At 43.2% G+C, this 27,907-nt stretch overlaps 1 protein-coding gene across 11 annotated transcripts in view; it reads left to right on the top strand.

The window, feature by feature from the left end:
• Positions 1 to 27,907, top strand: part of PALM2AKAP2 (PALM2 and AKAP2 fusion) — a 484,510-nt gene that overhangs the window by 289,513 nt on the left and 167,090 nt on the right. For 7 of the 11 annotated variants that reach the window (XM_058694604.1, XM_058694609.1, XM_058694606.1 and 4 more), the window contains one exon: positions 1,652 to 2,347. The exons of 3 other annotated variants lie outside the window; for them this stretch is intronic. In XM_058694604.1, the coding sequence (XP_058550587.1) occupies positions 1,652 to 2,347 (696 nt within the window). Of the gene's footprint in view, positions 1 to 1,651; positions 2,494 to 27,907 lie in introns of those variants that run through there. One more of the 11 variants, XM_058694616.1, reaches the window with a different exon arrangement.

The following is a 27,907-nucleotide window of genomic DNA, read 5'->3' as shown; positions in this document are numbered from 1 at the left end:
CTTTTCTCTTTCTTAAATTCTTTTTTTCTTTACGTTCTTTTCTTTCTTTACCTTTCTTTCTTTTTTACTTTCCTTCCTTCCTTCCTTCCTTCCTTCCTTCCTTCCTTCCTTCCTTCCTTCCTTCCTTCCTTCCTTCTTTCCTTCCTTCCTTCCTTCCTTTCCTTTTAATAATATTTTAAAAATATAAAACCATTCTTTGCTCCTCTGGACATACAGAAACAAACCTTGGGCCCCTTCTGCCCCCTGCTATGAGAAGTGACGGGTGAACTTGGGCACAGCTGTCATGCAGAGAGCAGAAGGGGGCCTGATCTGAGGCAGTGGTAATAGAGGCAATGGTGAGGAGGTACAAGGGGAGGAGTATGAAATGCAATTAATTTCTCACAACAATTGTTTGGCTATGGAAGAAATTAGGAAGAAAAGGACAAATCAGGTGTGATTCTGAGGCTTCTCGCTTGAGATACTGTATGGTGCTGGTGTTATGTAAAACCAAGGCTATGGAGGAGTTTTCAGAGAAGGTGGATTCAGTTTTGAAGCTGTGGAGGCTGATGTATCCATGGGTCATCCAGGGAAAGGGTGCCTGGGGACAGTTGGCCTTATGGGAACAATGGTTGGTTCCCTGGCATCCAGAATGTGTGCCTCTGGCCACAGAATGTGTGCCTCTGTGTAACAGATTTGAAAATATGGAGTGTCACACAAGACTAGAACAGGGAAGAGCATGTCCTTAGGAGCCCCAGATAGGCAGCAGGATTTGGGATGAGCTGGAGAGGGCTAGTGTGATTGGGAAGAGCGGGTAGCATGCCCTTCCAGTAATCTAGGGAAGCAGAAGTGGTGTCTCAGATTGAGTAGTGGCAGTAAAAGAGAAAGAAGTTGATGGATGGGGCAGAATCACGAGGACCTGGCTCGTGTGCTGTGCACACGGCAGAAGAAGGGGCCTTCTGTAGTCATTGTCCCCAAGTTCCAGTGTCACAGGATGATACTACCTCTGTCTTGTTCTTTTTCTGGTTCTTGTTTCAGAAACCTAGCTAAGCGATTGAAATACTCAGAGCATGTAATCTGACTGCTTTTGTCACTTCAGTTCCTGCACACACCCTGTTTTACCGAACAGTGGAGGATAGCCAGGTCCCACCTGCAAAATCCTTTGCATATTCTTATTCTCCATTAACAGTAAGAGGAAATGCAGAAAAAAAAAAACAAAAAACAAACCAGTAGAGTGCTTGGGGGAAGAATTTGAAAAAGATTCAAGGTTTTGGAATTATGGTATTTCATAACCAGGGCCTATAAAATTGCCTATAAGATAAGGGTAAGGTCTCAATCAAGGTAAACTTGCATGTCACCAGCCTCCCTGTAATTCATTACGTTGGATCCAAACAGTCGCTTGTGGTCTTATTTTAGCAGGTCTTCCTTAAAAGTGTAAGTGCCACTGAGATATAGTAACTCTGTACACCTGGCTTCCCAGTGCATTAAGCTTCTGTGTTCAAAAACATATATAACCACCTCTGTCCACAATGTGCACTCAACTCTAACACTCAAGATGCTTGGCAGTTAGACTAGAAAGGGCACAAAACCTTTTTTTTTTGTCTGTTTGGCAATTAACCATTCACTGGCTTTTTTTGTTGTAACATGCACTTCCTTTCTCTTGTTTTCATTCAAGCTGTGTACGCCATGGAAATTAATGTGGAGAAAGACAAACAAACAGGAGAGACCAAGATTCTCTCTACATCCACCATTGGCCCAGAGGGGGTCCATCAGAGAGGAGTCAAAGTCTATGATGACGGTACCAAAGTAGTGTATGAGGTGCACTCAGGAGGCACTGTAGTAGAAAATGGAGTGCACAGATTAAGCTCAAAGGATGTAGAAGAGCTTATTCAGAAGGCGGGACAATCAAGCTTCAGAGGAGGGCACGTGTCAGAAAGAACTGTGATTGCGGACGGGAGCCTCAGCCACCCTAAGGAACACATGCTCTGCAAAGAAGCCAAGTTAGAAATGGTACATAAGTCTAGGAAAGATCATTCTTCCGGGACCCCAGGGCAGCAGGCCCCAGCTCCCAGCACGGAAGGGCCGGAGGCAAACTTGGATCAGCCAGTCACCATGATTTTCATGGGCTACCAAAATATTGAGGATGAAGAGGAGACTAAGAAGGTGCTAGGCTATGATGAAACCATCAAGGCTGAATTGGTCCTCATTGATGAAGACGATGAGAAGTCATTGAGGGAGAAGACCGTGACGGACGTGTCCACTATCGATGGGAATGCGGCAGAGCTTGTGTCCGGGAGGCCAATCTCAGACACCACAGAGCCCTCATCCCCAGAAGGGAAGGAAGAGAGCCTGGCCACAGAGCCAGCCCCAGGTACCCAAAAGAAAAAGCGCTGTCAATGCTGTGTTGTCATGTGACCACTTCTTTCTTCCCTTTTCTTCTGGGCAGCCTCTGTGCTCTCCACCACTTACGTAGACCTCACTGTACCACTAACTGCAATACTGTGAACTGGAAGCAAACACCTGCCTTGCCTTGCAGTTGGATTGCTTTGATCTTTCTTATTTTTCCCCTCTCATTTTTCTCCAGTTTCCTCACCTGAGAGACAGCGTGCATGTGTTTGCTTCATTCTTTCCAAGAACTTGCTTTTCCTCTAAACCTTTCCTTGTGTCTTCGAGAGTGAATCGATTTCTTACTGCTCAATTGGAATGGACTCTTCACATCAGCCAGTTATCTAGTAGCCTTAATTCACTTGACTGGAATTGAACCCAGTGGTACCGGGGGTTTCATTTTGTAGCGTGTTCCTATAATGTAGTCACACGTCACCACGTCGCTGACTTCTCCCTTGCCTCCCTTGCTGTGGATCTTTGCTTTTATATCTCGTGTGGCAAAATGCTGTTGGCTCTAGCTGGTAGCTAGTGTGGCCAAAAGTGGACCTGACTTAGTCTGTTCAATCTAGGGTGATGCTTTTTGCTGCCTTACATAAGCTTCCAGATTACAGTATTGTGCATCTATGGCTTTCCTTCTGTTAAAACTGAAATGAAGTTGATGGAAAAGAAAAGAACCCAGTGCTTTGTCACGGCTGAAATGTAGGGACTGATTCCGTAACCTGCCCATCGGCAGCTGCCTCTTTCTGCGGCTTAACTGATGGACCCTTTATATATGAAGCACCATTTTTAATTTTCTAAGGACATGAAACAGACATTGTTTTGAGCATTAGTAGTGATCTCTAAACTTAGGCATATCCATGAGCCTTGCTTCTATTGTCTCAAAAAAAAAAGTCAATTTTTATATTGTTTTCTTTTTCACGGATATTTTCTGATCATGTTAATGTATTTTCGACGAAGGGATCATTTTGAGGAGTATCTCTGCAGTGACCCTATTTCTAAACCAGTCTTTCTGACCTACAGTGGTCACTGCCATGTTTCCACTTCATTGTGGACGGACGGTGCTGGAACTGAATTTACCTGTTCATCTCACCCGCCCGCTTGATTACAGAGCCTTACTTCTGGACTCTTTTCTTTCTGTCCCCATGAGAAAGAGAATGTTTCCCGTGATGTCACCATGGAGGTCTAGCCAGCCCTCAAAACAAACTTGAGAATGTAAAAAAATGTTTAACAAGGACCTGTCTTCTCCACGTTAAGCACTTAAACTCATTCTGCAAGTACCAATTGAGTGGCACATAGCTGAGCTGCCTATTAAGGCATGTTTCTTAAACTTTTGGGGATTTTGGAACATCAAAGATGAGGGGGGTTTTTTTGTTTCTTTTTTTCTAGAACACAATGAACAGTTCTATAAATAAATTCTTAGCATTCTCCCAAAGCAAACAACCACATGGGTTAGTAAAACCAAAGGGAAGCAATTTAGTAAAATAATAATACAGTAATAAAACAAAGATGTAAAATTTTAAATGATTTTAATAACAGAGATACCGCAACTTGAAGATATTTGCCCAAATGTTCATGGCATTGCTGTGAATCGTTCACAAAATTTATCTATGTTCCGTAGAACATAGTTTTTAAAAACATACAGTAAGTCATACGACATCAAGGCTAACTTCTGTGGAAAGTCGATGAGAAAAAAATAAGGTCGTCTTGAGAGAATTTCTTAATAGAACCAGCTAAATTTGTTCTAAATAGCTTTCTCAGTGCTAACTCTATTATTATTTTAAATTTCTGGGCTTAAAATTCTATTTATTCCAATGGACAGGGGAAAAAATGACACTTTAGTCAAAAGTTAATTTTTATCAAATAGTTATATTTTAACTAGCACAAAGTGAGTCACTTTATCACCACTGTGTAAACAAGCAAACAAAAGAGTTCAAGAAGGGACAACTGAAGGAGCTAAATTCTGCTTTCTAAGATGATTCCATCAATGGCTTGCTTTTGAATAGTTGAGGGGGTTCCCTCTAAATAATCTCAGGTTCACTGAAGCAGCTGCAGTGGTATAAAGCTGCTGTCTTACCTAGGAATACATCTGGTTTTACTGCCTAGAAATCTCCCCACTCAGCTTCACGCTCCTCAGTCAGTGGTCACGTACACGTTACTTAGATGTTAAAGAAAATGACCTGCCAGATAAACCTATTGACATAGAAAAAGAAAAGAATCTGAATGTTTGGACAATCTATTATTTTAATAATTTATTTAATAAAGAAACAGCCTAAAAGTTGACCATAGCTTATCTTTTTTTACTCACTTAGGGATTAAAGCTATTCTATAGAAGTTTTTAAAAGCACAGTTAGTGAGTACAATGGTAGAATTTAGAACCCGTGAGCTTGCTGTTTGAGAAACTGTCCTTCTTCGAGGACAGAGAATTCCCAGAAATGACCTACCCGTCCTTCCACAGTGAGCTGGTTCCTGGTGAAGAAAATGATCTGCCCCTCTCACCACAACCCTACACATGAGATCTAAAAGACCAGTGATAATCTGCACTTTCATTCATCAATTATTATTATAGGGATTAGCAAATTACATGAATTAGAGGTCTGTCTATACTTTTACTATTAAAGCCTATCATTTAATCATTTAAAGTAAGACATGTCACTTTTATTAAAATGATATGTGGCCATAGTAAATGGTTTGTTTGAATATGGCATATGTTTGCATATTTTGTATCATTTTCCTATAAAAACGGAGGACTCAGGCTCAGCCAGTGCTTTTATGGGATGAGACCTATAATCTCACCTACAGTAACAAGTAACTACCCTTCATAATGAAAATATCCTCAGTGTTGTGATTGAGAACATTTTGTCTTCCTTGCTATCATTCTCTGTAAAAACTTTATTACGTATGGCATCACACCCTCCAAAAATATGTAAGTGTTGACTTACATAGCAAGACTAATTAGAGAATCAGTAATGAAGCTGCCAAACTATGATCTTTTTGAGTTAATGGTTAGTTGGATTTTCTTCTAAAATTTTATAATCGGTTCCCCTTGAAATGGAAAGAGGAGAAAGTGGGGAAGGAGGGGTATTTCATTTGTTATAAATAGATTTTCAATGCATTGAATTCAAGAACTTTTAATGGTTAAAATGGTAAAGTTTAACCTTACATATCCCAAAAAAATCTTGATGACATATATCCTTGACTCCGTTTTCTTTGATGTACAATAGGACAAACTAAGGGGAATTTTTTTTTTTTTTACCTTGTACCTCTTTTACCCATAATTCTACTAATTCTTTCCATAAACAAAATTAATTGCCTCTAACAGTGATTGGCCAGTGTCCAGTGATATAACTTGATACTGGGAGGAGGAAGGATGAGGGGATTCCTGTCTGGCCAAATCCAAAGCATGGTTTCCTTAAGCCTTCTGAGCAACCTAAAAATATTCAAAGCCTTTCAGGAAACTCAAACAAATTCTAGAGTTCATTAGATTTGACTCCTTTTTGAACTGTTACTACACAGGTATCTGCTTTAAATTCCCACCAACTCCATTTTACTTCCTGGTGGTAAAGGTATTTTTCCTACATACAAGTAGAATGTCTTACTGTTAGGGTCAAGTTTTCATAAAAGGGGAAAACACAGAGATGCAGTATCATCTCTGGAGCAAAATGTGGAGGCCAAGCATGAAAACAGTTTATTTCTCTTTGCTTCTTGCAGAATTTCATTTCAAGGGAGCATGCAACACCTTTGAAATGACCATTCATTTAATGCTGGTAACTAATGCTTAGCAAAAGAGGAGGAAGGGAATATGGTGACAGAGGCAAGATTGAACCACTAAACAAGTTCCTCCCTTTTAAAGGCATTAACCCTGTCAATTTAAAACACAGATAAACAGGGACAAAATTCTCACGGGGGACTTTCTGTTGTTCAGCCATCTCTCTTGTCACTGGAGTTTAACTCACCGAAGGGCCCATTCCTGGTGGGAATAGTCTCATCTCCCAAAATGTGATTTGTTTACAACAAAAAGCATTCCAAGGCAAGCAGTTTTAAGTTCTATTTTTGCAACACTCACATCCAGTTATTCAAACCACAAGTAAGTTTTGAAACGCTGTGAATATGCAACCTTTTAGCAGCTCCTCAATTTACTATGTGTCAAGGTGTATGGAATTCCACTAATTAGGGTAGAACCCGAGAGTTTCCTTTGTCCTATTGGATAGTACAACCCGGCAGGTAAACACAGCTATGGTATCTATCACAAGCAGCTCCAGGAAATGAGCCAGATGAGATCTTTGATCCTTGCTGCCAACTTACTCATCGTATAGCCTTCTTCTGGTCTTACCAGGAAAACTTGCCTACATTCTCTAGGGAAAAAGAAGTCAGTCTCATTTGAGGAGCACAGTGTGGTTATGTGTCTGTCTTTTCATAGCTTCAGCAAACTCCATGATAAAATTCCCATTTTAACAAAACCCAAAATACTTATTATTTGAATGTAGAAAAAAATTAAGACAAAGATTACATCCTGAAAGTTTCAAAGGGCAATTTCCCTGGGGATCCTTAGACCACCTTGCCCACCCCCCTTAATTTTTATATGACTTAACTAGGCCTCTGCTTCTCCTCCCCGCTCCATCAGAACCATAGCACGAACCCCTGCTTTCAACTGGAAAATAGAAGATGTGATTTGGGGGACCTTAAACGTTCTGCATCAAAGATCTGGACAGCCTTAACTTTTGTAAAAATAAAAAACAAAAAACAATTTTTCAATGCTCTCTTTTACTAAGCAGGAAACCAAAATGTTTCCTGAAAATTAATGACTTTTTTATATTCTGTGACTGTTTTCTAAGTTTCTACAAGTTGGGGGGTGAGTGGTCATCTTCTCCCCATAATGCCTCTTCCTAGTCAACTGGGGCTCTTCTTCACAAGTCACTGCATTTTTATCAAAAGAAACGCATATTTCATGAACCGTCAAATTCTCCCTAGACTTCAGGCAGTCCTTCTGGAGTAAAAGAACAGAAATACAGAAAGAAAAGAATTACAGGGTGGCTTTCTTTTTATTTTCCTATGGTTAATGTACTGTATGGTATGTATGTTTACAGAATGTATCTGCCTTGTGAACAAAACAAATGACAAAAACAGAGTTCTGATGTGCCATTTGAAAGTTTGCCTTAGCATTGCTGTTCATGTTCTTCTTTTCTGTCCTTTAAAACAAACAAACAAACAAACAAACAAACAAAAAATGCAGGTTGTATTCCAAAGCTGTATTAACACAACATTCTCTTCCCCGCCCCTGCCCAGCCCTCTTCAGGGCTGTAAATTTCGTCACAGGAGCCTTGAGGCAGAACCTTGCAGGTCAGGCGCAGGGGGAATCAAGTGGACATAGCTTGGACATTGTCTATGCCCGTCTGTCAGCCAAGCGTGTCTCTGTGTTCTCACCTGAGTCTGATTATCACACCCTGACATTCCTGGGCAGGCCACGTGGAGCATGTGACCTCCCGCAGTCCTTCCCACAGTGAGAGGGTGAACTTGTGGGCCTCCTCTCTGGGTCTGGGAGCATATTTTTAAGCACAAGTGGCATAGCTTGAAAAGGCAAGAGACATGGACTCAACTGGTGTGACTGAGCCATAACTGAATGGTGTGCCCATTTGTTATGGTTTAAGATGATTACCCTCTGGGCGGGAGTAAGGAGTGGCTATAGAAATTGAATATTTTACATTTGTGTATTTTTTTAAGGAAAGCTATTTTTATAATGAAATCTGTATGCATTATGAAGCTTGAGTTTGAAAACACCCTTGATTGAGTTATTTCTCCATTCCACAAAGGTAACTTTCTGGTGAGTTCTGTAGCATGAACCCAGACCTTGGGGGTCATGATCAGAGGTCCCGTGACCTGCCCTTTTGCCCCCACTGCGTGAAATCCAGTGTTTCCAAACAGATCTAGGTTGTAAGATCAAGCTTTCTATACCTATCATCAGATAAACCATCTTATATGGCCAGATAGCTCTCTGGGCTATGCCTTTAATAACATATAATGATCTTTTGGAAGGGGATAGCCATTTTATTTTATTTTATTTTATTTTATTTTATTTTATTTTATTTTATTTTATTTTATTTTATTTTATTTTTAAATATGAAATTTATTGTCAAGTTGGCTTCCATACAACACCCAGTGCTCATCCCAATAGGTGCCCTCCTCAATACCCATCACCCAACCTCCCCTCCCTCCTACCCCCCATCAACCCTCAGTTTGTTCTCAGTTTTATTTTAAATGTAAGCTCACCACAGCAATGATCGAAGTTCAACTGTTTCACATATTTAAGGACTAATTACTACATTCGAGGGGAAGGGACCACTCACTATGGTACATTTGAATGAGATGGGTAGTCAGAAGCCTCTGGCCATCTACAGTTTATACATAAGCGTATAAAATGTATAAACCAAACAGTATCAAATTAGGAGTTATTATTGTCCTTGTAAATATCAGTGGGGCCACACCATATTTTCCAAGTTAAGTAGAGACAAAAAAGAATTGTCTTTATCCATTAATGAGATTCTGAATTTTTAGAGTTGTTGGATTTCCGCACCCCCCCCCCCCCCGCCCAGTTTTCCTCCAAGCTCCCAAGTTCCCATTACAATCAAACTCAGTTTTGTAAAGACCTTCATCCACACCTGTTCCTCTGTCTGAGAGACAGAGCAGCTTAAGTCTCAGAGTCCGCTCACCACCCCTGTTAGACTCTCTTCCCAGGCAGCGTCCTTGCCCCAAAAGGGGCCTTTTTTCTATGGCCTTAAAACACCAAATCCTTTTCCAACAAGGCAAGGTCACAAACACTGAAGAAAAATAACCCCTCTGGTTCCCATGCAAATCAATTCCTTTATCCCTAGAATCCCTCCAACTGGCCCAATTCAAACTCAGCATCATGGAGACAGCTGCAAAAATGAAAGAGCTATACAACTGCCCGAAGGTGTGAAGGGAGAGCCGATATGCTCTCATCTCTTATCACCCAGGAGCCTCACAGTGTTGACATGGGGTGGCAGGGAGACCTCCAGCTCCTTGGTTTTGCAACTAGTGTTTACATGTAGGGAGGCCACTAGGCAAGGCCTGATCTGAACTGTTCTGTGTGCAGCTCCAACCCCAATTCTGTGATAATCCAATTCCGGCAAGCAGAAGGAGTTCTAATCTTTGCAGGGTTCTGGAACACTCTTTCTTCCTCTCAAGCTCCTGACTTAGCAGAGTTAAAATCATACAGGGGTTCCAGAAAATGTTGTGTCTGATGCAGCTTTTCAGTGAATGTAGGTTGTTGATGGAATTTTCAGCTTTAGTAGCTCACTCGGGGCGAGTGACCTCTCTGTAAATATTTCCATTTTTGTGGTTGGTTGGGGGGTGGGGTGGGAGCCTGTCGTGCTGACTCTGAATTAGACTTGCTGGGCTAGCTGCTGTACTTTGTAACCTGAAGTGTACTTTGACTGTTCTATTTCCTTCAGATGAAAAACAACACAAAAACTGACTTCCGAAATAACACTGCCAGCGACAGCCAATGCTGTACTTGTAGCTTCTCTCTGTTTCTCTGTACAGTATTAATAGACAATAAACTGCCTTTTCACTGCATCTACCTCTGTGTGTCTGTGCCCCGATTCTTTCCCCTTCTCACCTGCCACGAGTGGATTTCAGGCCAGACCGCGTTGGGAGTGCCTTCGACCGCTCACGAAAACTAAACGCTAGTCCAGTGCCTTTCAAACTTGAGCGCGCTTCAGAATCACTTGGGGGTGCCAGCTAAGAATGTGGAAGCTCAGACACACCTCTGGAACTCAGATCCAGGTTCCTGGGTGGGGCCTGCTAACCTGCATTTTTAATCATGTCTCCAGGTGATTCTGATACATGTGGCCCCTGGCCCATCCGTGGGTTTGGGTGTCCCTCTGGGGGAATCCCTGTGGCCTGCCTGTTCCAGCTGGTTTCCACACTAACTAATCCACCTTCCCAACACTTCCTCTCTTGCACCTGCTCTTGCACATCTGTCCACACCTGTCGTCCTTATTCTCATTCTTGCACGCCCCTAGAAGTGGCATTGACTATGATCCTGTGGGTCGAACTTGGTCAGCCCCTTTAGGCAGTAAGCAGTCATCCACTGCAGTCCTAGAAACAGGAACATCTGAAGACCCACGGGGACTTTGTTATTGTTCTTTACCACTGTATCCTCTTTATCTAGAGTAGGCTCATCAAACTTTTTTCTGTGAATGGCCAGATAGTAAGTATTTTGGCTCGTGGGCCAGATGATTTCTGTCACAACTATGCAGCTTTGCCAGAACTCAGCCATGCAATTCACATACATGAATGAGTGTGACTGTGTTCCAATAAACCGTATTTACAAAACCAGACAGTAGACTGGGTTGGCCCTCTGGCTCGTAGTTTCCTAATCCCTGGCCTCACGTGGGGCCTGGCACATAGTAGGCACTCAATAAAAAGTTTAAAAGTTATTGTATGAAAGGATGAACAAAGGGCAGATGTGATACCATCTGTAGAACTGTCAGAGAAATTTGTTTTCTTTGAGGATGTGGGTAAAAGAAATCAGTGGGGCGTTCTCATCTGTTGGGTTCCATAGTGGATTTTGTTTTTTATGTCTTTACGTATGAAAGTTAACTGGAAAGATGACAGTATGAATGGTGTCTTGTAGACAGCTCAAACCACTAAGCTGAAACTCACAAGAGTTTCAACCCCTAGATCAAAAAGTGCAAGGACATCTTGTCCTTGTCAGAACTGCTGGCGATATCGGAACCGGGTGGCCCCTAGGCATCTAAGCATTTGACCCAAATGTCTGTGGAACTACATTTTGTCTGATCCATCCTTCACAGTGAGCGGCAGGGCTTTCCTTATATCATTCTCTCTGTTGATTGAAATACTCTCCAGTGTGTGGACATGGGGGCCAGAAGCACAGTGGCACATGACACACCCCATCACCTCGGGCATACTAACAGTGATACATCAGGAGCATGTGAAAAGCTGTGTGTTTACACCCACCGCCATTGTTGTTGTGGAGTTAAAGGAAATTCTATTTTTGCAAAGCAGTTTGTGAACGGGAAGTGGATACCAAATGGTAGTTTACATGTGACGAGAAAGTGTCTGTCCCTCTACCAAAGGGTTTACCTTTCCCAAATGTAAAGATTATAGGCTATTCAGGTGTGTTCTAAAACCAGCATAAAAATGGAAGCTGCTTTTCCCTCCTCTGGGTTTGTGACTGCTTTTGTATTACATTGAACCATATGAAATTTTGGAGAGCGATAGTGTTGAATGTCAACAGTTTCATATAGTTCAAAACGAGTAATTCTATTCTAGGGATCATTTTCCATCATAGAGGGCAAAAGATGACCAGATGAACTCCAAATATAGCAGGACAAACTTAGAAACAAAAATAAGAACTTTGAAAGGGAACACAGTTCAGTACCACCAACGCAGAACTAGGCATTTCCCTAGGGTGTGTAGGATTTCCTATAATCTTAACATCGACCCTGTGAGGGAGACATTGCTATTGTTTTCCTTTATACATGAGGAAACTGAGTTACTAAGAGAGTAAGCACTTCACCCAATATGGCAGAGCTATAAGTGGGGGTGGGGTGGCCGTGGGGGGACAGGTTTCAAGCCCAGCCATAACTTCCTTCCACACAGAAGCCTGTGTGTCATGAACGTGGTGTGAGGTTGCAGCTGAGGCTGGACACAGATCTGGATAACGGAGCCATCTATGCAAAAACAGACAACAACAACAACAACCCCCCCACCCCCCACAAAATGGCACCAGTTCTTATTTTGAACCTTTATGTACTCAAGCAAACGCTCTGTAATATTCACGCCCTCTGGAGGACAGGAGGTGTCTCTGCAGACTTCCATCCCAAAAGAGAAGCAGAGGGTAAAATCACCCCCTGTTCTCTTTTCATTACTGCTTGATAGTTTTTCCTTCCCCATGTAGAAAAAGAATTAACAAAATTGCCCAAACAACTCTGTAAACTCTAGGAGTGGCATGTCCATCTCTGAATGAGCTAGGGTGATTTTGTTGTTGTTGTTGTTGACAGTAGTATTGTTATTGTCACAACAGCTAAGAGGAACAGTGCTGGCAATGAGGCCCTGCCTTTTGACCTAGGCTGTGTCACCCTTCTGCAGCACCACTGCCTCCCCAGCAGCCCCACTCCTCTCCTGCTTGTCTCATACACTGTCAAATCCTCCACTTCGTGGACAATGCACAAAAGGAGTTAAATGTTCCTTTCAGAGTTCAGGCTACCAGATCTCAAAGAGATCGTCAAGTACCGAATCACAAGATGGCTATCCACAGGCAGAATCTAGCCTACCTTGTAAATTTTGCCTGCATAGTGCTTTCAGATAGTTTTTAATTCATTGCTAAAAATAATAAGAGAATTCTCACTTTAAAAATATGGATTTCCAGTTTCTCTAGATATTTTAGAGGCTCTGTCTTTTTTTTTTTAATGTCTCAAAGCTATTATTTATTTTGTACAAGTTTCCACTGTACATTAGATGGTCTCCTCTTGCTTACACAGTAAACAAGTATACATCAGCCATTTGGCTCAGACTCACAAGTCTTCCCTGGAGAAGGGTGTCAGGCCATTTACATTCTGGGTGTCTTTCTCTGATGCCTCCTCCTGGGGGCACTGGAAGGCACCAGGATCCAGCCTGTGTGGGAGTGCAAAGAGCTTCACACACAGAACCCCATGTGTTGGGGTGAACAGCTTTACTCTCCGGGAGAGCACAAAGTTGTATCCAACTACATAGAGCAAACTCAAACCTGTAGGAAAGAATCACACAACTGAGGCAAGATATCCCAGAATACCCAAGCTCCAGCTCCCAGGCTAGGACTGAAGACTGATGCCAAGAGGAGTCGAGGGTGGCATGGGCATCCCTGAGAAACTTGGTCCAGAGGGCTTAAGTCCAGGAGACTCTGAGAAGGTTGGGGGTAGGGAGTGGCAGGGAGATCCGGAAGAAAAAGCATGTTAAGAGGGAATAAATTAGGGGCACCTGGGTGGCTCAGTCAGTTACGCATCTGACTCTTGACTTCAGCTCAGGTCATGATCTCATAGTTCGTGATCTCACAGTTTGTGAGGTTGAGCCCCGCATTCAGCTCTGTGCTGACAGCGCAGAGCCTGCTTGGGATTCTCTCTCTCCCATTCTCTTTGCCCCACTCCTGTGTGTGTGGGCTCTCTCTCTCTCTCTCTCTCTCTCTCTCTCAATAAACAAATCAACTTAAAAAGTTTTAAGGGAATAAATTAAAGGTGTGATAGGCACCAGGGATAAGGGGCTTGTGCTATCCTTCAATTGTTTTTCTAGCTAACCATTGCCTGGAGCTGATAGCAGCTGTCTCCTTTAGAGGAGCCACACTTTCCCTCACCATCACCACCACCACGTCCTATGATCTTACTCTCGGCCAGCTTCCTTTGTTCATGTCACCTGCCTTGCCCCTTCTGACATCTGAGTGCATTACCCCTAATCTACCATAATCCACCCATTTTATGGCTGGGTCAGATGAGTCCCAGGTGGAGATGAGACTTACCCATAGCAAGATAATAGCTGAGACAGAGCTAGAGATTAAGTCTCCTGAACTCTTTTGGGAATATGAGGCTTCATACTATGTTTGGATTTGGATCTGATAGAAGCATTTAAAATTTTGAACAGGCTACGGGCAGAAAACCAGTCTCAGAATCTGGTGCTTGTGCTTTTTGATGGGAAAACCCACCTACTTGTATGGTGATGGAGCTCATTTACAACTCAAGAGAAAAAAATTCCTTTCCCTACAATGTATAGTGCATGTAAAGTATACATATGTATGTAAAGTATACATATAGAGTGTGTGTGTGTGTATATATGTATTATACCATATAGGTATATAAAGTATACATATATATATGTACACTATATAGGTATATAAATTGTAAATCATATATATATGCTACTCTGTCTACCTTTGGTTAAATGAAAATGAAATGTTTTAAGAGCTTTGTGGTATCGTATGCTTTTTGGTAAAAAGGTTCATTCCTGGAAAGATAAACAAAAACCTTGTGGTCGACAGTTGAATACTTCTGGGGGCTTCATAGCTCTTTTTAGAGAAAATACGAGGCAGATCTCCCGTGTACTTAAATTTAAATGTGGTCTTGTCTCCTCTAATTCTTGGTCTTTTGTTGTGCTCCTGAGGCTATATTGTCACAGAATAGAAATGTTCTCTAAGGTTTACTCCCTTACCTTATTAAGAAAAGCAATCAGCCGGAAGTTTGACAATTCAGAGAGCAAATGAAACGGGACTCTTTCCTCCCATGGCTTGTCCTCAAACACCAGTGTGATCTAGTGTTTTCTAGTAACTTTTAACTACAGGCTAATGAAACTTAAGATGCTAATTGTATTTTCCCCACTTTCTTTCCATTTCTAAGTCATGAGAATTAAAAATATGAGCGGTGGACCTAGGTAAGGGTTCTTTTCAGGTAAGGGTTCTTAGGTCAGCCCAAGGGCAACTTGAAGGCACGATAAAGTCTGGGGTCCGTGTGAATCATCCTGTCCACACTATTAGTTTATGCAGCCTCAAATTCCATTTTGTAAAGAGAGGTTTCAAACCAGAGTTCACAAACGGGTTCAGTCATTTCTTCTGTCCCTGAATTCCAACCAAACCCTAAGTATACTCAGAGACTCAGTGTGAGATTCTGTCATCTACCTTAACTTGGTTTCTCCTAAACTTTGACTTTTGGGCACCAGTTTAATTATTTCTATCCTGTGTGAATATCACCTGTGGACCATTATTTGGTTTTTTAGCCACTTCTTTGACTTAAATTTACTTAAAAGATAGTTTTGTAGCCCTACCTACGTGTCATAAAAAAGGTAACTCTCAAGGGTACCTGGCTGGCTCAATCAGAAGAGCATGGGACTCTTGATCTTGGGGTTGTGAGTTCAAGCCCCACGTTGGGTGTAGAAATTACTTACATAAATAAACAAACAAACAAGTCAACAAACTTTGAAAAAAAGTAACTGTCAAAATAAAGGCAAACCAACATCATTAATTCCCAGCTGCATACTGTTGCCTAATTGTACAGTTACCTGTGACCAGCTCTCATTGTCAAAGGAGGAAATAGCCAGGTTGGAGACTCTCAGAAATACATCTCCAGCCCTTTCATATTACCAGGTAGAATGAAAGAGAATCAAATGATAATAACTCTCTCTCTCTATGTGGTTCAGTGTTATTTAGTACCATGTTCATTTATCCCTGAAATGTGGGAAACACTGTCTTCCCACATTGGATTCTCTTAAAAATCCCACTCACTTTGAAAATTAGAATGAGAAATACAAAGCGACTCACCAAAGCAACAGGAAGGAAAAGCAGAGACATGGAGCTGGTATTCAAGCCCAGGGTGGGGGGAGGGGGTGGCGGTTGGGAGGGGACTTCAAACTCTCTGCCACACCAGGTGTCAGTCACACTGCGCCTTGCATAAGGAATGAATTGAATACATCCACAACAAACTTAAAGTCTCCATAAAGCTCTCCATCATTTAAACAAAAGTAACATCCGTTCCATCTGGAGCTGTCCCCGGCGTAAGCAGTTTTTCACTGATGGAGACCAGATCTGATTGGGATCCCTAAGTCAGGGATTTAGTCCATGCAAGCTGTAAAACTCTCAGTACTAGAGATTAAGCAGACCTTAATGGAAAAAGAACCACTCAGGGACGTCTCAACTTCTCCTTTTCTCTTCTCTTCCCTTTTCTTCTCTCTTCACTCTTTCCTTCTTTTCCTCCCTCTTCTCTTCTTTTCTATTGTGTGAGCCTATAGTCCATGTGAGATGCAGTCAGTCCCACCTGTAGGGTGAGTGGACTTCTCAAAGAGCTGTGAGTTCTCCCACGGAGCTCCATGCTGTAGCTCTCTGGTTCTCCTTTCCTGCTTGCTTAGAATCTGGGACATTTCCTTAAAAATAGAATTATACTAGCGCCCCACCTCAGAGATCCTGATTTAATTGGTGTAGGTGAGGCCTGGGGCATTCATTAAATGGCTGCAAGTGATTCCAATGGGCCACTGGGTTGGAAACAATGGCACAGTGGAGCCCGGGGTGGGCAAGAATGGTCCAGAAGAGAGATAGATCCAGGCTGGAATCCTTGTCTCAACTCGCAAAACCAAGAACAAAGGGAAGTTTTGGAGTCAGGACTAAAATCAAATCCTGGGTCTGTCATTGGCCAGCTGGCTAATATGGGCAATTGATTTCAATTCACCACACCTCGGTTTCCTCTTCTGTAAAATGAGAATACTACTTTGTAAAGTTTCTATTAGAAATATCCTAAAGACTTTTCTTTCTGCTTCGCCTTTCTCCTATCTTTCCCCTTCCAAAAGGAAAGTGTTTGAGGCAGTTTATAGAAAAAGACACAGCAGATATGAATATAGAGGGAAATCAGGTCAAGAGAAAAATAAGACAAAACTAGAGGACTCAATCTAGCATAGATTTCTGAGTGTGTGTTTCTCTCTCTTTTGTTTGAATAATTCAGTTTGTAAAATGTGGGACGTGATACTTCTTTATTAAATAAACCACTGAATTCTAAGTTGTTGTGTCTGCTTTGAAAACAAAGAAAACATCAAATTATAGAATCAGCATTTTTGAGTGTGAAGGGGTCCACGGCCTGGACTTTGTCCTAGATCTGCCATTGATTGTGTGACTTTTTACTCTCTTGGCCCCAACCTTCTCGTCTATAAAATGAGTAATTTTACTAGATCATTCTTAAGGCAGTTCTGTGTGACATTCTAGATAGATATTAATATCAAGAGTATTTCTCTATAATAAAGAAGGAAAGACGGAAGGGAAGGAGGGAGGAAGGGAGGAAGGAAGGCAAAAGAAAAAAGAAAAGAAAAAAAAGTACATTAAGCTGAGGGAGGGGTTTCCTAAAAGGTCCAGAAATCTCTAGCCTTTCAAAGCCAGCACATAGGTAATCTGCTGTGGCTCTGGCCTGACTCTGAGGAGCCCCTGGGCAAATCCCTTATCACTACCTTCCTTCTGGGTCTCACCAACCCAGGGTCTTTCCGAGCCCAATGGAAAACTGGTGCCCATTTTTCTGTGTATAAAATTTAGTGGGGCAACACCTGATTTACCAAAACACCTGGTCCTCCATGGTTGAAAATAGGAGTTTGGATTCCCTTTTTAAAATATAAAGCAGGATGTCTGGGTGGCTCAGTCATTTAAGCATCTGATTTCGGCTGAGGTCGTGATCTCACAGTCCGTGAGTTTGAGCCCTGCATGGGGCTCTGTGCTGACAGCTCAGAGCCTGGAGCCTGCCTCAGATTCTGTGTCTCCCTCTCTCTCTCTGCTCCTCCCCCACTCGTGCTTTCTCTCTCTCTCAAAAATAAATAAACATTTAAATAACTAACTAAATAAATAAATAAAATCTAAACCAACTGGCCTTTTAGGAGCTAAAGCCTAACATCTTTGTGCCCCACTTTCTCCTGAACCTGAGAATCTTGGAGAGTGGGTAAATACCTGCCTAGAGGCTCATGGGAGGTGAGTGCAGCAGGCATACACCAGTACTCATTTATTCTAAATGTTTCTCCAAAAGAACTTTAAATATTTGAGCCGCATAATGACAGTGCTTCTCTTCCCTAGACAATGGATGTTCTGGGTAAGACACAGGCCCCATCTCATGTGTCCCATAGCTTAATGTCCAGTGCAACTGGATCTGAAATCAAAACTTCAGTTCTGCTCCTTCGTAGCTCTGTGTCTTTGGGCCACTTAGTCTGTATGCTCTGCAGTACACCACAGAGAGTTTACGAAGCATAAGTGTGTTTGTATTGACGCAAAGAGCTTTAGAAGCAGTAGATAAAAAGCCAGTCACAGAAGTTCCCAGTTGGATGGGGTTAGTTGGCCGAAGTTCAGCTGGGGCTAGTTTGGTTTCAGGTCCTTTCATCTCTCAGGAGAAAATTCCCCTTGCTGAATGTTGGGAGCAGAAGTGGGAATTCTCAGGTCATTTCCCGAGGCCATGGCAGGGTACCAAACCCTTCGCTGCAAAGTGCAGAAGGATCCATCAACTCATCGCCATGGCACTGCCCAATTTCATAAAGACAGAGAATTGCTGCTTTATTCGTTCCTTCCAGAACTGAGATCAGACTCTTCTCTCTGACAGTCAGAATTTGCTAAAATGTAATACCTTCTCCTCTATCTCCCCTTTTCTCCACATGAGTTCCCACTGGTTCCTAATGTAAACTTTCCTTTTCAATGAAGGAGCCCAGCCCCGCCCCTCACTGGCCACATACACCCTATGTTGTCCTGTACACATCTAACATAGCCCCTTTCCTGTCTACATTTTGTGAAGTTGTCATCGCCAGGCTTGGCCAAGCTCAAGTGCCTTCAGCTCCATTATTCACAGCCTCTGTCCTCTGTCCTCCTGGTCCCCTCATTCATGGCTGAGACTTTATGTGGGCTCTCTGTGTTCCTATGATGAAAGTCTCATTTTCTAGTTCCAGAAATGGGTCAGAAGCAGCATGTTTTCTCTCTAAATTAGTTGACTTCACCCAGAAACACAGACTTACAGACTAGGGGTCAAAAACCATAATGAAGATTTAATGCCACCTTTTGGCTCCCAAGACTCAGTGGGAAGAGTGGGACAAGAGTCCTTGTCCCCCCCCCCCCACCTTAAAAAGGAATTATGGTTTTAGTTTCTCCCTCCATGTCAGAAAAGAAGGGATTGGTGTTGTGCTGACAGCCATGACTCTTCCCTTATTAGGCCAGAGGAGAGACTGAATTCTGCCATCAGGTTCCAGGAAAGTTTAACAGCAGAGCACAGACAAAATCATTTTTTCTGTGCCTCATAGGACAAGGGTATGGGTGGGTGGGTGCTTATTACTCTTTGGAAGTGAGTAAGCAAGCAGACAACAGACTGAGGGTGACCAGCTATTTAAGGATTAGACCGCTGAAGTATACCAGTTCTGGCTGGTAGGGAATGGGACTGGAGTTTCCTAGCAAGGCTACCATGTATGATTGTTCAGGTTTCACACTACGGAATCCTAGAGGCATGTACATGCCGAGGCAGTATGTAAGTTCTTTGGAACATGTAGCTAAAAATCAACCAGAAACTTGCATTAGAAACATAGCAGTACACCTATATTAAACTTGCCATAGTATGTCAGTTTGCAAGAGCCAGTTTTAACTCTAATGACTATCGACTTTAACTCCTCAGAACCAGTAACCAAGGCACACTCCCAAGGATCAGACCTATTCTTCCTTGATTGTCTCCAGTGAAGTCTAGCATGGTACTAAACACATGGTATAGGATGAATGTGGCTGGTGTTTAGCTGGGATCGTGCACCAGAATGAAAAGGGACAGTTGCTCTTTTCTCTAAGGCAGAGCAGTATTGCCCAGGCATGCAAAGCTCCTGAGTGGCTGTTAGTAAGGTTTCTCTGACCCGGGTGACTGTATGTCTCGGTTTGCCCATGTTTTCCCAGCCTAACTCCCAACACTGTTCCAGTTTGGATGATAGAGGGCATGGTCACACTACTTTCAGCATACAAATGGTCGTCTCTACTTTGTCAGCCATCCCCATACATGAGAACAGCCTTTCCTTTTAATGATCCTTTGCAGATCCCCATGACACAGAGCAGGGCTCAGGGCACAGCAAGGGCTCTTTACCCAAGCTGACCATTATGAAGGATCAGACAGAGTGCCATGGGACAGTCAGCTATCACATGAAATCGTTTCTTTTTTCTTTGCCATTTATGATTGGTTTCATATTCCTATGGACATGTGATGAAGAGGAAGAGTTAAAGAAAGGAAGCAGAACACTATCAAACTCAGTACTTACTATCCAGATAGAAACTCAGCAGAGGACATGGCTCTTGGCCTGTGTCATTTGCCTGCTGTCCACAGTTATTGACAGAGGAGATTCATTGATGTGGGTACTCAGTAGTTAATTGCCACCAATACATCGGAGGGAGGGTGGAGGGTGACAGAGTCCTTTACAAATTCACATTCATCCAACAACAACCAAGAAATACCCACAACACTGTACATGTGCTGCCCAAAGCCTGAACTCATGTGCACAATGGCTCAGAGTTCTGATTCTTGAGTCTAATGGCCACTTTGTGCCTCAGTTTCTTCATGTATGAAGTGGTGATGAGGGCTAACTCTCTTGGAAAGTGTTTTGGACACTGCCAGGTGAATATGGACAGAATTAAAGTATTAGTTATTAGTAGGAGTAGTAACAGCAGCTTTGAGAGCCACAGAACAAGCTCTAAGGACGGTATGAAGCTGGAGTCAATAGCTATCATTCTTGGACCAAATCTGGCTGTCTGCCTGTTTTTGTAAAGAAAGTTTTATTGGGACACAGTTGTGTCTCCTTGTTTACATATAGTCTACAGATGCTCTGTTGAGTAGTCAGGAAAGCAACAACATGGCACATGAAGCCTCAAATATGTATTGTCTGATACTTTACAAAAAAAGTTTGCTAGCATAAGCCAGAAACACAAATTCACTTTCCCATTATACTAGCATTTACTGAGTAATGATTAAATGCCCCGACCTATACCAGATGTATTAACAAATATTATCTTATTTAATGTTCACAAGAAGTAGCTCCTCAAGGTCAATGGAAATATCATCCCATTTTACCTTTGAGGTTCAGAGCCCTTATGACTTGTGTAAAATTGTAGAGACAATATTAATAACTCTGGTCTCCTGACCCTAGGTCCAAAATTTCAGGAGTCATGAGAGCAGGCATCTTGAAGAAGGTGGGTTTGCACTTGCTCTTGAAGCATGAGTGTGGTTGTCAGTAAGCAAGGATGAGACCTGGGGTGAGGGCATTCCAGACAGAAGGAGCTCATTGATCAAAGGGCCTGAATTGGGAAGCTCAGGCTGTGTCTGCTCATCTGATTTATAGAACAGGAGGAAACTGAAGGCAGTGAGGTCATGAAGTACAAGAAGTGGCTTGAGGCCAGGATGTACAGGGTGTTCCTTAAGGAAGAAGTTGCAAACTGAAAGTTCAAGGACAGGCTGATGAATGTACTCTGGCATTTACTGTATTGACTCACATGGGGAATTTGGTTTGGTTTGGTTTTAATTTGGATTTATAAAATATTCCAGAATTTTATCTTCTCTTGAGAAAGCAAAATAGTTAGTCACATTTGGACCTACATTTCCAGGAAGCAGACACACTAGCTGCCATTGAGTTCAGCTGCTTCCTTTAGATGGGACACCTACTTTCCCATGGGCCTCATCAGTATCATCTTTAGACCCAAGCAAGAGGAGCCCCTCTCCTGGGCCCTGGGCTTTAGTAAGGCCTTGCTCACACCCTTTTCCATAGGATGAGGAGTCTTTGGGCCAAGGGGACTTGACCTCTCAGAGCCTGCACACCTCTCCTGCTCCAAATGTGCTTCAGATGCCAGGACCCAGAATTGTCTGCCTGAATGGCCCAAGCTCACTTCGAGGGATTATATGGGTGTCTTCCTAGGTCTGTCTTTCCAAGAGTGGGACATACTGAAGGATGTACCAAGGGGAAACAGATTATGATGGGGGTAGGGGACGTGCCGATGGAGCTCTGAAGTGCAGGCTAGAGTGTCCACTATGGGCTGCAAGGCCCCTGGAGATGCAGGAGAGAGCTGGAAGCAAGAAGAGAAGGAATGTGGGTAACAGGCCAGAGGACCTTGCTCTGTACCATCATTTCGCAAGCTGGGACTCCTAGGAATGCAGGAATACAATTTGAACTTGGCCGCCTTCTGAGTCAGTATGAAGTAGATTTGCCAAATCAGGAGGAGATAATATAGTTTATTTAATAATTTAGAGCTTGATTTCCAACTTTGAAATATTGAGACCTATATGTGGCTTCCATTTGTGCACTTGCTCTAAGCCTCAAACCCCATCTCAAATCCTGCTCCTTGACTACTGGTAGTTTGAAGTATGAACTGGCTCCAGTCCCCATCAGTTCCTATTACTTTACACTGGGGCTGTGTCCCTCATCGACATAAACTGTCTGGTCCTTAAAGGCATAGGAGTGTGGCCCTTGCTGTGAGCAATTAGTATAGAAGATTGAAGGCTTTTAATAATGACACAGTGTGCCAGAGGGACTTCTGTAGACAGAGAATGACACAGGAGGGCCAGTTGAAGGGGTGGGAGTGCTCACAGGTCTAAACAAGTAGGAATAAGAAAGGAAAGGACAGATACAAGGGTAAACTTTTTTTTTTTCTTGCACAATGATCTTTAGGTTAAGGTGGCCAACTTATCCTGGTTTGCTTGGGACTTTCTTGGTTTTATTTCCGAAAGCTCGCATCCCAGGAAACCCCTCAGTCCTGCTGACACTGGGAAGGTTGGCCCCTCATCTACCATGCACACATCAGGCCCCATCATATTAAGGTCTTACTGTACATCAGCTGGATCAGAACCAGGGACACTGGACCTGAGTACAACTTTGCTTCTGGAAGGAAACTGTCCAACTATTTCCATTTCTCAACCCTAAATCAAAAACTCCTTCAGACTAGGGAAAATAACTAAGACCACAGAGGTTTCCCCCAGGTGCTACAGGCTCAGTTCTCTTGACAAGGGTGTGTTCAGGACCTAATTGGCTTATCAAAAGGGTTAGATTCCAGATTCATGCTGGAAGAGAAGGTGCTTCCACATTTGCTGGACACATGATGTCATTTTCCCACCTGTTTCTGGCCTTTGTCATTACCCTCAGAATTAACAGAGATCACACATAGCACCTTGAATTATGGAATCCTTGTTAAATTAGATTCTCATCTGTTCTAGAACCAGCATTTATTGGTAAAATTAGAATCCTCAGGAAAACAATATATAAGTCCCACACATGTGGCCTTGGACAAATGACTTAACTTCTCTAAACCTTAATTTTCTTCATCTTTCAAGTAGAACCAACAACCCCTACCACAGATTTTCTTTGAGAATAGATTTTTTATTTTTGAGAACAGATTCTTATCTATTTTTAAATGTATATCCACTTGGGGCACCTGGGTGGCTCAGTTGGTTGAGCATCTGACCCTTGTTTTCAGCTGAGGTCATGATCTCCTGGTTCCTGAGTTTGGGCCCCGTGCCGGGGTCTATGCTGACAGCGTGAAGCCTGCTTGGGATTCCCTCTTTCCCTCTCTCAATGCCACTCTGCTTTTGCTCTCTCTCTCTCTCAAAATTAAATAAACATTAAAAAAATAAATAATTTTTATTTTTTAATAATGCAATGCCTTCACTAAGAGTGGGGCCTGCTTAGGATTCTCTCTCTCCCCATACCCCTCTCCTCCATTTGTGTGCTCTCTCCCTCTATAATAATAATAATTAAAAAAAGAAGTATTAAAATGTTTGAGTGAGAGAGAGAGTGTGAGTGGAGAAGGATGAAGAGAAAAAGAGAGAGAATCCCAAGCAGATTCTGTGCTGTCAGCACAGAGCCCAACACAGGGCTCAATCTCATGAACCATGAGATCATGACCTGAGCCGAAATCAAGAGCCAGATGCTCAACCAACTGAGCCACTCAGGCACCCTGAGAATATTTTTTTAAATGCTTCATGCCTAAAATAATTGGAAGCAGGGAATTGACCAATACATCAGTGTTCTCCATAGCATTATTCCCAATAACCAGATGTGTCCATCAACAGATGAATGGATAAACAAAATGTGGTCTATCTATATAATGGAGTGTTATTCAGCCTTAAAAGGGAATGAAATTCTGATACATGCTACAACATAGATGGACTTTGAAAAATTAGGCTCAGTTATACAAGGCAGACAGAGAAGGACAAAAATTGTATGATTCACTAGATGAGGCACTGAGAGTAGTTAAATTCATAGAGACAGAAAGTGGAATAGAGGTTACCAGGGGCTGAGGGCAAGGGAGGAATAGGGAGCAAGTGGTTTTTTGGGGGTTTTTTTTTGGCACATCTTTTTTTTTTCCCTTTATTTTTATTTTTTTTTCAATATATGAAATTTATTGTCAAATTGGTTTCCATACAACACCCAGTGCTCATCCCAAAAGGTGCCCTCCTCAATACCTATCACCCACCCTCCCCTCCCTCCCACCCCCCATCAACCCTCAGTTTGTTCTCAGTTTTTAACAGTCTCTTATGCTTTGGCTCTCTCCCACTCTAACCTCTTTTTTTTTTTTTTCTTCCCCTCCCCCATGGGTTTCTGTTAAGTTTCTCAGGATCCACATAAGAGTGAAACCATATGGTATCTGTCTTTCTCTGTATGGCTTATTTCACTTAGCATCACACTCTCCAGTTCCATCCACGTTGCTACAAAAGGCCATATTTCATTCTTTCTCATTGCCACGTAGTATTCCATTGTGTATATAAACCACAATTTCTTTATCCATTCATCAGTTGATGGACATTTAGGCTCTTTCCATAATTTGGCTATTGTTGAGAGTGCTGCTATAAACATTGGGGTACAAGTGCCCCTATGCATCAGTACTCCTGTATCCCTTGGGTAAATTCCTAGCAGTGCTATTGCTGGGTCATAGGGTAGGTCGATTTTTAATTTTCTGAGGAACCTCCACACTGCTTTCCAGAGCGGCTGCACCAATTTGCATTCCCAGCAACAGTGCAAGAGGGTTCCTGTTTCTCCACATCCTCGCCAGCATCTATAGTCTCCTGATTTGTTCATTTTGGCCACTCTGACTGGCGTGAGGTGATATCTGAGTGTGGTTTTGATTTGTATTAGGGAGCAAGTGTTTAATGGGCACAGAGTTTCAGTTTGGGATGATAAAAAAGTTCTGGAAGTGGAGAGTGGTGATGGTTTTACACCATTGCAAATGTGCTTAATGTCCCTAAAACTGTACACTTAAAATAGTTAAAATGGTAATTTTTATGTTACATATATAGTAGCCCAATAAAAAGTAAATGCCTCCTGTAGTACCTGGCCATTGAAGAAGAAGAGAAAAGAGCTGAAAGAATTAAGATGCTACTAAGTGTTCGGGATGGGAGTCCATACTTTGAACTACTGGTAGCCAAGGAGCAGGATTTGAGATGGGGTTTGGTAGGAGGAGAAGACCAGGCTAGGAAGGAGGCAAATCCTTCCTAGGAGCAGGAAGGAGCAGAAGGAGCAGGAAGTGCCTAAGCAAACCGGAAGTATGCAGTGATGGAGGCTGCCTGGTGATGTGTGCTCTGTTCTGTTTCCTGTTGAAGACTGGAGGCAAGACCAGGTTGCTAGAGACCTGGAGTCCAGGTCAACCAGGCCGGACACCAGGCAGAGCAAAGGCGCCAAGGATGTTTGGGCAGGGAAGACGGTGGGCATGCTGTTTGCAGGCAGATTCACATGGGTGCCGCATAGACAGATGGGCTGGTGCGCCAGAGAGGTGCAAGTCAGTTAGGTGCTGCCTTGGGGCCCCGGGATGGCGGTGGGCCATGGGGCAGAGAGGAAGGGAGGGACTGGAGGCCTATTTCAAGGGAGACTTGATAAACACGATTCAGGGGGGAGGGGAAGAGGTGGCAGAGTATTAAGCGGCCATAACAAGAATAGTTTAGCCCCAGAGCCAGGCCTCCTGCATTCAGATACCAGCTCTGTTTCTTAGGAGTTGTGTGACCTTGAGTAGATTGCTTAATCTTTCTGTCCTTGTCTCTAACGCAGGGGCGAAGGCTATAGGGGTGGCTCTCTCACAAGGCTGTCATGAAGTGAAGTGAGGTGGCATTGGTCAAGTAACTAAAACAGGGTCTGCTACAGAATATATACTTGCTGTGATTATCTATTACATCTGGGTGGTAAAGGTATGTTGGGGTCTGTTACATTATTTTTTGTATTTGGATCTTTTTAGGCATCGCATTAAAATAGTGTGCTTTAAAAAAGATACTGTGAGCCATGCTTCTTAAAGCTCATGTTTGACACATTTGGCGTCTTGTGAAAGTGCAGGTTTGCGTTAAGTGGGTCTGAGGTGGGGCCCAGGACTCTGCATTTCTAATAAGCTCTTGGGCGGTCCGATGCTGCTGGTCTGCTGGCTGCTCTGTGAGTAGCAAGGCTGTAGAGAAACGAAGGCCCACCAATGTTTCTAGAAGAGGGGACTGTCCTGGTTATCTTTGGCTGCATTACAGATCCCCTAAACCTAGTAGCTTAAACCAAAAACGTTTATCATCGTCATTGTTATATTATCATCTCTCGCAGTTCGGGTGTGCAGTTCTTGCTCAAGATCTCTCATGGGGTGGTCGTCAGGGGGTGGCTGGGGCTGGGGTCGCCTCAAAGGCTTCCTCACTCCCATGTCTGGAAGGCACTGCTGCTGTCTGCTGGGACCTCAGCTGAGGCTGTCAGCCAGGACACCTACCCATGGCCTCTCCATGAGGCAAGGGACTCTTCACAGCCCAACAGCTGGGTTCCAAGAACAAGTGTCCCCAGAGAGAGATCCAGGCAGAAGCTGTGTCCCGCTTTGTAGCCTCACCGCCAGAGTCACACAACATCCCTTCTGCCACATTCTGCGTTAGAAGCGAGTCGAGATTGAAGGCACAGCGTTGTGATTATACTTAACAATACTGCAATAAATACTTGGAAGTTGTTAAGAAGACTAGATCTTAAATGTCCTCACCACAAACAAAGAAATGAAAAGGAAGACGTGGCCAGTAGGTACCTTTGAATGAAAAGAAACGGTGTCGCTGGTGGCTGCACGAGCCTTAGATTTCCAACACCCGTGTTGCCATCCCAACTCTGTCACTTCTGGGCCAAGGAATGCCCGTGCGTATCATTTGACTTTGAACCTCAGCTTCCGCATCTTGTCAAACTGTTTTCTTCTTTGGAGATCTGAAACTTTGACGAGGCCACGTACTTGAACGAGCCCAGCAAAGTGGCCGCTGCTCAGTAATTGTCGCTTGTTGCTGAATAAGAGCTACGGAGAAGAGGTTGGCATATTTTCACGTCGGATAGAGGAGTGTGTAGGTCATCACTGATAGCTAACCTGATGCAGGAGACCGGGAACTATTTTGAGTGATTAGGCCAAGTAACTATGTATCCGTACATTAAAGTGTGATAGATAACAAGGATTAAAAAACAAACAAACAAAAAGGAGCGCTTCACTAAGGCCAGGGAATGTGCAAGGGGAGGGAGGTTAGACTCTGTCTTCAAGGGAGAAGTGTCAAAAAGTTTGCGGACTTGTCTTAAATCCACCAGGGGTTTGCTTCAGGACGTCTAGCAAGAACAGAAAGCTGAGAACAAGTGCACCAGGGACAGCTGACTTGGTTGTGTTCAGATTTGTGGGCTTGAGGTTGTGGTGGGCCAAGTGGCGTTCTTTCTCCAGCAGGCAGGAGGGCGTATGAGTAGCTGGGAGTCTATTTCCACCACCAGACTGACTTCATGAAAGCAGGGACTGGGCCCTTTTCTCTCCAGCAGTCCCAGCACGATAGTCCCACACAGTGCTCGGTGCTCAAAAAGGACCCTGTAAATAGTTGGATAAATGAAGGGGTGAGTGAGTGAATGGGGGAGGGGCTAGGGTGGAGGCTCAGAAATTCTGGAAACCACTCCCAGCATTGGCCTCTCTGGCATCGCTCCCATAGAAAGGGACTCCTTTGTTCTCTCTGAGGCCATGGGGGGCCCAGAGGTCTGGTCTGAGCAGCAGCTTCGGGCTTCCCCCCCACCCCCCACCTCCTGC

Source organism: Neofelis nebulosa, chromosome 12 (genome assembly GCF_028018385.1).
Source record: "Neofelis nebulosa isolate mNeoNeb1 chromosome 12, mNeoNeb1.pri, whole genome shotgun sequence".
NCBI classification, from domain to species: Eukaryota; Metazoa; Chordata; class Mammalia; order Carnivora; family Felidae; genus Neofelis; species Neofelis nebulosa.
Note: the sequence above shows the minus strand (reverse complement) of the source record. Positions and strands in the feature narration are given on the sequence as shown.